At 47.0% G+C, this 8,976-nt stretch overlaps 1 protein-coding gene across 2 annotated transcripts in view; it reads left to right on the forward strand.

The window, feature by feature from the left end:
- WWC1 (WW and C2 domain containing 1) overlaps nucleotides 1–8,976 on the forward strand; it is an 83,460-nt gene that overhangs the window by 63,441 nt on the left and 11,043 nt on the right. For both annotated transcript variants that reach the window (XM_004679193.2, XM_012722030.1), the window contains 3 exons: nucleotides 407–498; nucleotides 6,838–6,985; nucleotides 8,332–8,490. In XM_004679193.2, coding sequence (XP_004679250.1) covers nucleotides 407–498; nucleotides 6,838–6,985; nucleotides 8,332–8,490 — 399 coding nt within the window. The remainder of the gene's footprint in view (nucleotides 1–406; nucleotides 499–6,837; nucleotides 6,986–8,331; nucleotides 8,491–8,976) is intronic.

Below are 8,976 nucleotides of genomic sequence, written 5' to 3' on the forward strand. Positions count from 1 at the left end.
GCCGCGCCACCAGGGAGGGCCTCTAATAGCTTTTAAAGGAAATAACATGCTCAGATTTCCTCCCTGTAGACAAGGCTCAGATATTCTATTCCTCTAGGAAGCCTTCCCTGAATGCAGTCCTTCAAGCCTTGTTCCTTTGTTCCCAAACATCCACTACTTACCTCTGGTACAGGCCTTATCACATTGTTTTGTTATTGATGGTTCAGGTGGCAGTCTCCCTGACAACACAGTCATCCTCTTACAGTGACACAGAATTTTCCCACTCAGTGTTGTCTTCCAAAACTCTGTCCCTGAACATAAGGGTTATTCCCAGGAGACCTGCCAGGGAGAAGAACTAAGGATCATGCTTCCAGGTGGGGCTGTCCAGTGTGGCACCAGTGATCCCATCTTGTCTTTGTCTCCACAGGATGCCGTGTCGGCTCTGTTGGAACAGACAGCTGTGGAGCTGGAGAAGCGGCAGGAAGGAAGAAACAGTGTCCAGACCCTGGAAGACAGCTGGTAAGTGAGGACTCCCTTGGGCCTCAGGAATTCACCTGGTTTGGACCTGAGCCCAGGGGTGAGATCCCCAAACACCACAGCAACTAAAGGAAAGCTTCCCCTGAGAACTGAGAGTCACTCTTCTACGGCTTCTCTACAGGCATCAGGCAATATATAGCCCACACTGTGCTGCCCCAGATTCCTTTCTGGGTTGTCATTTTATGTTCCCTGAATCACTCGTGGCAGTTCACATCTAATACTAGTGTTTTCTTCATGGACTTTCTATTGATTTGGTTTAAAAACTTTAGGAAAATTTTATATTATAAATGGATAATAAGCATAATTTGTTATAAATTGGATATTCTTCAGTGAGGAATCATATTTGACTACTAGAAACAGAACAGAATACATTAACTACGGTGGAAGTTTTTTTGCTACTTAAAAATAAGAACAGGAGGAGGCAAGCCAAGTTTCATCTGTCAGCTTCATGTGTTCATGGGAACCCAAGTGTCCCTCTTTGTGCTTTGCTAGCAGTCTTTACTGTGTGACATCCATCCCCAAAACTCTTTATAGCCCAAAATGGCTGCTGAGTCATCAGCATCAGGACCACATTAAGGATGAGGAAAACTAAAAGAGTGTGCCTACGTGCCTTTTAATCAAGATGTCATCTTGAAAGTCTCACCCACCAATTTCTATTTGATTCTGCTTGGCCATGCTCAGCCACGTGGCTCCCCTGTGGCCAGGGAGATTAGGAATGAGGCCAATGAGTTAGGCACTGTTGCCAAGGAAGAAAGTGGGCATGGATATGGGATAGACCATGAACCAAGTCAGCCTCCAACGGTAACTGTGAACATAAAGCAAGCATATCAAAGTCTAGGCAGATATGTTACTTGCTACGGTTTAGACACTGGAGTCTCTCCTGTTGCTAAACAGGAAGATGAGCGAGTGTTTCGGCCACATCAGAGGGACACTACTGCCACAGAGAGACTTCTTGCTGCGGCTAGGGGGTCTGCAGGAGATCTGAAGGGAAAGGCCAGTCGGTGCTCTTTGGTCCCTTATCGGCTCTCAGAAAGGCCTCATCACCCATTTCAGGAAGCAGTGATGCAGGGTTCAAATCCTCCTTTTTATATGACCTAGACAAAGTATGTTTAACTTTTTGTTGCATTTAAAACCTACATACAATAATTTGGTGATGGGAAGTCCACAGGGATTACAAATGAGATGGAAAGAGGCACAAAAGGATGTAAAAATAAACTATTATATTATTTAAAAAAAAACTGAGGAAGACATAAAAAAAACCTAAATATAATAAAGTTAACCTAAGCATACAGCTCATGGAGTTTTTAGAAACCAAGCACCCAAATCAGGAAGCCAAGCAATACCCACACTCGGGAAGCCACATTGTGCTTCCTCAGAGTCACTCTCCTTTCCCTCAGGGGTATCATCTGGCAAATACTGTCTTTCTAATCTTGTCTGTATCTCAGCTGAAAATTGGGGACATCACATCAACAGCCTGAGGTTATGGGAAAAGGCAGACCAAAAGAGCCACTTCTGAAGAGCAAGTGTAAGGCTCGCAGTAAACACTGAAGAGGTGGTAGAAATTATTAGCAAGACAAGAAGGAACATCACAGAGTGCCTGCTGCGGAGGGAAGGGGTGGATCCCCCTGGAAATGACCACTGTCAGAACCTTGCCCTTCAGCAGGAAATCTTGTCCAGTTTCGTGCTCCGAATTCAAATAGGTATGGCATTCAGAATCTGGCCAACTGGCTTCCAGGGGGGAATCTGGCTCTGGATAAACCTGCATCACTCAATGTTAAACTAATCTCCCTGGGTGAGTCTAATACACAGACCTAACTGAGGACCATGGCTCGAATCTTCCACCTCCTCTCTATAAAGTAAAAATTTGAAAAAACACCCTCTGCTTCATGGACATTTTATAGGTTTCATAAAATGGTGCGTGATAAGTACTTATCACAGACCCTGAACCCCAGGAAATACTCATTAACTCTTCTTATTTATTCCTGCTCACAAGTGATATAAATGGTCTCAGAAGGGGGTCTTGCCTTAGTAGCTTTGCCTGAAGGGGTCAGGGGTCAGCAAGTATTTTCTGGAAAGGACCAGATGGTCAATGTGGCTGTGTCGTGGGTCCCAGGAATTCTGCTGCGTCTACTCGGGTTTGTTGTGCTAGATACCACTTTGGTCCCAACACTGAAATTGTTTCATGTGCTCAGTTCATGAAATAGCATTCTTCATTTGTATCCCCCACCACCACCACCAACAACAAACCCGTCATAACTTGAACTGCCCAAGAACAGGCAGTGGCTGATTCACCCAATAGATTGACCACTTTAATATTTATCCCTCTATGTGATATAGGGGGTGGCAAGGTTCCAGCGTTTTTGCATTCATTTGTTTTAGGGTACTCTCAAAATTGTCACCATTTCTGTAGATCTTCCCCACCCCGCCCTCTCCCTCTGTATCTTTTCTCTATCTCCTCTTCTTTTCTCCCTCTCTTTTCTCTCTCCCCCATAGCCCTCTCTCCCTATCTCTCATCCCCAACTCTTTCTGCTTCCCCCTTTTCCCTCCTACTGTTTCTTCTAACTCTCACTCCTTCTTCCATCTTTCCCCCTTCTCTCTCTCCCTCCTTCCTGCTCCTTCCCTCCTGCCTTCTCTCTCCCTCTCTCTGATACACTGCTGGGCTGAGCTAGGCTGTGATTCACACAGGCAAAAGGTCCGATGCCGGAAATAGGCCCAGGACCTATCTTCCAAAATCTGGCACAAGATCAGTGGTTTCCGCCAAATTCCAAGCTTATGTTGAGACTTTTCACGCCATCTCCTAGCAACCGCCCTATGTTCTCTCTCCCTTTGTGGCCCTCTCTCCACCCCCCCACCCCCCCATCCCTTGCCATTCAGACTTCCCTAGACACTGACTTACAAAGAGAGCTGGGAATCCCAGAGCTGCTGTATTGGGTTAAATCCATCTGCAGCCCCCTCCCCCAGGCTGAAGGCTTCTTTTGGCCCTGGAATGTTAACTAGCCTCACCAGGCCTGCTTAGTGCTGGAGTCCTGTGTGGAGGTCTCCAAAAGACTGGCCCTTGATTCTAATTTACACTGCTCCCCTCAGCACCCAAGGCTCACAGCACCATTATTCCTCCACCTTTCATTGGTTTAGGATTCTTTAATGCTTATGATCAGAAGACTGGGTTTTTGTTGTATTTTGCTTTTTAAAGATCCACAAGCAAAGCAAAACTATGAGTATTAGAAAATATAGGACACTATAATCACAAACAAGGCTGGAAGGTAAATCTTCACATTTGCCTCCTTGGGAACTTGAGTGTAATTGTCGAGGGCACAGGTTGAGAGGGGCACTGTAGTAGACGATGCAGATGCTGCCAGTCACTGCTCTCATCAGCAGCGACAAGCATTCCCTCAAACCCATTCCATCTCCAACATTCAATAGAATCCAGCTAGAGTACTTCAGCAAGAATGTGTACTTTATAAACTTTAGCCAATATGGCTGAATTACCTTCAGAGTGTAATTTGGGCTGTTCTTATTTATACTCCCCTCAGGGATATGCCTATGCTTGTACCTTCATCAGCAATCCGGGGCTAAATCAGATGTATAGATTGAGAGATACACACGTGTATATAACACATGTAGCCTAAGAATGGCTATCACATATCTGCTCTATAGAGGGATTGATATACAATATATGTCTGTCTCTCTAGGTACATACATTTGCCACTCCAACAAGTGAAAAATGTCTCTTTTAACAATTTTCCTCTTCAAAATTAAGCTTTCTTTCCTCTTTCCTGAAATAATTAGATCAGATTCACAGTCCAAACAGTGAGCGCTTGAGTGCCTGACTTCATAGCAGTTGAACACCTCAGAGAGTTGGATGAGCTCGGTAGAAGCTCTGGTTCCAGCACTTAGTGTCTGTGACACTGGATGAGGCCTGTCAACCCTCTGCTTTTTGGTTTTTGAGTCTGTGAAGAGGAGACAATAATCACTTTCTGCACTGTTGTGAGGCCTGAGCAAGGCACCTGGAGCTTATTAGGGCCTCAGTGAGTGCTGGTTCATGTGGCATCTGCAGAGTTCTTAGGGAGGTGTTCCCCGAGGGTTTCCACATTTAATGCCTTTTTTATGAGTAGACAGAGAGACTGCAAGGGCCATGGGGGAGAACAAAGGCCCCTGCAGAGCAGTCAGACTGTCTAAGTGCAGGGAACGTTTTGTCAAGGGGCTGGTCTCCAACTGGGAAAAATCCTAAGGGAGAGTTTGTTTATCCAGCCTCACTGAGCCTGAGAAATTGATGTCACAGTCTCTGCTTTTGGCCAGAATTTCTTCAACTCAGTGGTGATGCTATCTAGTGCTACTCAACAACCTGGCAGTGATGTACGTCTTTGGGAAGTGAAGATGGAAATACAGACAAGTGACTGATTAACAAATTCAGTCCATTTGTCAGTCCAAGTTAGCCCTTTCAACCCTGGAGTCAAGGGGAAAGGATAATTATAAAGAACATCATCCAAAGTAAAGTCTCTTCAACGAACAAATGGATAGCCATGTGGAAAAAAGTAAACTAAGCTCTTTAATCTGAAAATGGATCCTAAAGCTAAACATAAAAATTAACACTACACAATTTGGGAGCAGTTCTTTGCAGCCTGGAGCAAGCAAAGCTCTCTTGGGTAGGACATGAAAAGCACACATTGTAAATGAAAAATTTGGTAAATTGCATTTTGTCACCATTTTGTCATGGCCTTTGGAAGATGCCATTTAGAAAAGGAAAAGGTGAGTGACAGACTTGGAGAAAATATATGCAAAGAATTCATGTGCAGAATTTATAATGAACTCATAAAATTCAGTAATGAAGTGATTAGGAATCCAGGGCTAATAAATACGCTAAAAATTCTAGCAGACACCTTGCAAAATAAAACATGTAAATGGCCAGTAAGTACATGGAAAGATTCTGAGCAGGAAAGTACAAATTAAAGCCACAATGAGATATGAGTCATATCTGGTAGAGTGACTACATTTAAGGTCCACAGCAAGTGTAGAGAAGAAGCTGGAATTCTCATCACATCCTCATCACAGCCCACATGGCATAACCATGTTAGAAGCCAGTGTGTCCACCTTGTAAAAGGATAAAATATGCTTACAACTATTCTACTGTTAGGTAGCCATCTATTAAGGTCTGAATTGTGACGTTCCCCCTCCCCCCCATATTCATATGTTGAAGCCCTGACGCCCCACGCCCAGTATCAGAGTAAAGACTTTTAAAGTGATTAAATTAGCATGAAATCATTAAAGTCCGAGTGGGCCCTCATCCAGTATAAGTGATATTTTTAAGATGAGCAAATTTGGAGACACAGGGACACCAGGGACGTGCACAGAGGACAGCTATGTGAGAACACAGCAAGGAGAAGGTCATCTAGAAGCCATAGTGAGGCCTCAGAAGCCATCAGGTCTGCCCACACCTTCTTTCTCTTGTTGCAGCCACCTCTTTTTTGGTGCTGTGTTCTGCAGCACTAGTCAACAAACACGGTCTTCAAGGAAAATGAAAACCTGTATCTACACAGACTTATGTGAATGTTATAACTTTATTCTTAAAATTGTTAAGAAATAGAAACAGGGTCGCCCTGGTGACCTGGGGCTTATGGCTTGATTTCTATACCTGGCCAGGGAAATGACCCCCTCAGTGCACAGCAAACCTCTCCTGGCTCACCCACTGCTACCCTCAGCAGTGTATTTCAGTCAATCCACCTGTTCTGCTCCCCACTCTTTCTCTGGTGAATCCTCTCATCCTTCACTCCTCCACCCTATACCCCAGTTCTCCTACACAAAAGAGCAAAGAGCAGCTGGAGAGGGGTTAGGGAGACCCATCATGTGAAAGCAAGGCAACACAGCCCCCAAGAACAAGGAGATGGCCCAGTCCTCCCCTCCCACGGGGCCAGCATTCCTAGTGGTAGAGCTGCTGGGAGAGGCTGAAATTACCCACTCCCTGGTGAACAGCCTTAGCCCCAATCCCTGACTCATCCATCATGATCCTTGTCCTCTCCTTGGGGACCCCGGGACTTCCTCCCAGCTGAGGGCTTCCCCACCTGGGTCTGAGTCATTGCTAACATCAGTTAGAGATTTTGAAACTCACTACTGCCTTTCCCTGACACAGATGCTTTGAGTTTGTATATTGGCCCCCTGCCCCAGCACTTGCTGCAAATTGGCAGGGCGAGGGAATGTCCCCAAACTGCAAAAATTCCTCCCAAAACTATGTCCTCAATCCTGGAAAGACTTGGATCCACTTTTGGAGAGAGGTGTGCAGCGCATAGTGGCCTATTGGTGGGTAACCAAAGCATGTTGTCATCCCAGGAGGTACAAGGAGACCGCTGAGAACGAGATGGTGGCTCAAGAGGAGGGAGAAGAGGAGGAGGAGGAGGAAGAGGAGGAGGAGGAGGAAGAAGAGAATATTTTCATTGAGAAAGACTCACCAGACATGGACAAGTGTCAGGCCTTAAAGGTAGGGGAGCCTGAAAGAAGGGTGGGGCTGTCTTGGGGAAACAGTCCTACAGCCAAACAGAAAAATCTGGAGCTGAGTCTCATTTTGGCATCGGGGCCAGACCTTTGGAATGGGGTGGCCTGCAGAAGGTTGTATAGGAGTGTTCCTGCCTGTGCTTTGAGTCATTTCGGTGACAGTAAAACAGGAGAGACTGGCTCACCCCCTTGTCACTCTTGCCCTACTGCAGTTCCCACTTCTCTGACAGACCTCAGCCTTTACAGCCAGGTGGGTCTGGGCTCAAATCCTTGTTTTGCGCCACCCTAGCTGTGTGTTCTTTGGGCAGAGAACCTACCTCATCATCCTTCAAGCCTCCGTGTCCTCATCTCTAAAATGGACAGTCAGGCCCCCCTTGCAGATGGCTTCTGGAGTTCTGATGGAATGTGTCTCTTCATTTGGGTCTGCCCAAAGTGCCATAGAAAAAGAGTGAGCAGCTGGGCGTGCTCACATACTGCCAGCCTGACACGGGATCTGTAACAGGGTGGTGCCCTGTCCCAGGTTCCCTGGGACTTCCCCTTTTCCTAGGCACCACCCTGATCACTTCCTGAGAGGTCTCCATGCCCAGTACCTGCAGGACCCTCGGAAACAGAGCAGCTTTCATGTAGACACAGAGCCCTCACACACCAGGCTGGGGCTTCAGGTTGTACAGTGCACAGACGTGTGTGGCCAAGGGGCAGGTGGGGACTGGAGAAGACTGTTGGCAATTTGTCTAGCCAAAGTGAGCACCTTTTTCAAAATTACCAAAAGGCATTGGTTGAGCTGATAGAAGCCCTGCATTGACAGAGGTGGTTTCTCTGCTTCTCTTATTGGCTAACATGTAAGAGGATGGTAGGAAACTTGATGACTAAGTTTGAAAAGCCAGACTTGCTTGTTGTCTCAGTAACTCCACAAAAGACCTGTGGTTTTGCCTGGCGTAGCCTGGAGGCCTTGGGCGTGGTGCTCCCAGAATGTGCTCCACACACCAGTCTGGAGAGGCAGGTCAGCAATGCCTGAGTCACCTGAGCTTACTTGGGGACTGAATGAATTCATGGAGGTATCATGGAGGAAGGTGGGCCAGCGCTCAGGGCCTTGGGGCTACACTGAAGCTAAGTCCCTGAAATTCAAGACTTACCTCCATCATATGAACAATCCACTAATTTACTGGCTACTTATCAAATTAATTCCCACACAAAGATTTTCTGCAGCCCCTCCCAGAAAAACTCTCCCTCAGCCTAAGGGGAGGTGGCTGGAGAGGCTTGTCCCAAGAGTCTCAGGAAAAAAGACTGGCATTCTGTAGATTATGAGTCTCAAAGCTGTGACTTCTTCCTCAGGTGGACAAAGAGACCAACACAGAGACCCCGTCTCCCACAGTGGTGCGGCCCAAGGACCGGCGGGTGGGTGCACCATCCCCAGGGCCATTTCTTCGAGGAAGCACCATCATCCGCTCTAAGACCTTCTCACCAGGACCCCAGAGCCAGTATGTGTGCCGGGTAAGCAAACAGGAGACACTTCCTGCTCCCAGAACACCCACTTCCCACAAAGTAGCAGGAGCCTGAGGCCTGCAAGTTCTGGTTACTCCATCAATACCCTTGGCCAACGTAGCACCTCTGAGCCTCACTTTTCCTCATGTGGGGTTCGTTGTTATAAGTCCAGCCAGTTCTACCCTCCCCTCCCAGTGACCACTCGCAGTGACCTGATTGACCTTTCATTGTCCCCAAGCAAGCATTTCCTCCCCACTCCCTGCAGGAGGCCTTCCCTTGCTTTCCATTTAGTCTGCCCCTCCCTAGGCCCTCAGTGCTTTCATTCTATGAAGAATGGAGTGTCTGAGCACTGGCCAAATCTGAAGGGCCCTCTGGTTGATGGTGTTACGGGGCTCCCCAAATCTGTTCCAGAACAGCAAATCTGTTAGAGGACAGGGGGAGAGGGAAACCCCTGAAGCCCCAAAACCTGCCTGCTCTAAGTGGGTTCTGCCATCC

This window comes from Condylura cristata, unplaced genomic scaffold (genome assembly GCF_000260355.1).
Source record: "Condylura cristata isolate star-nosed mole 26May11 unplaced genomic scaffold, ConCri1.0 scaffold00008, whole genome shotgun sequence".
Lineage (NCBI taxonomy): Eukaryota > Metazoa > Chordata > Mammalia > Eulipotyphla > Talpidae > Condylura > Condylura cristata.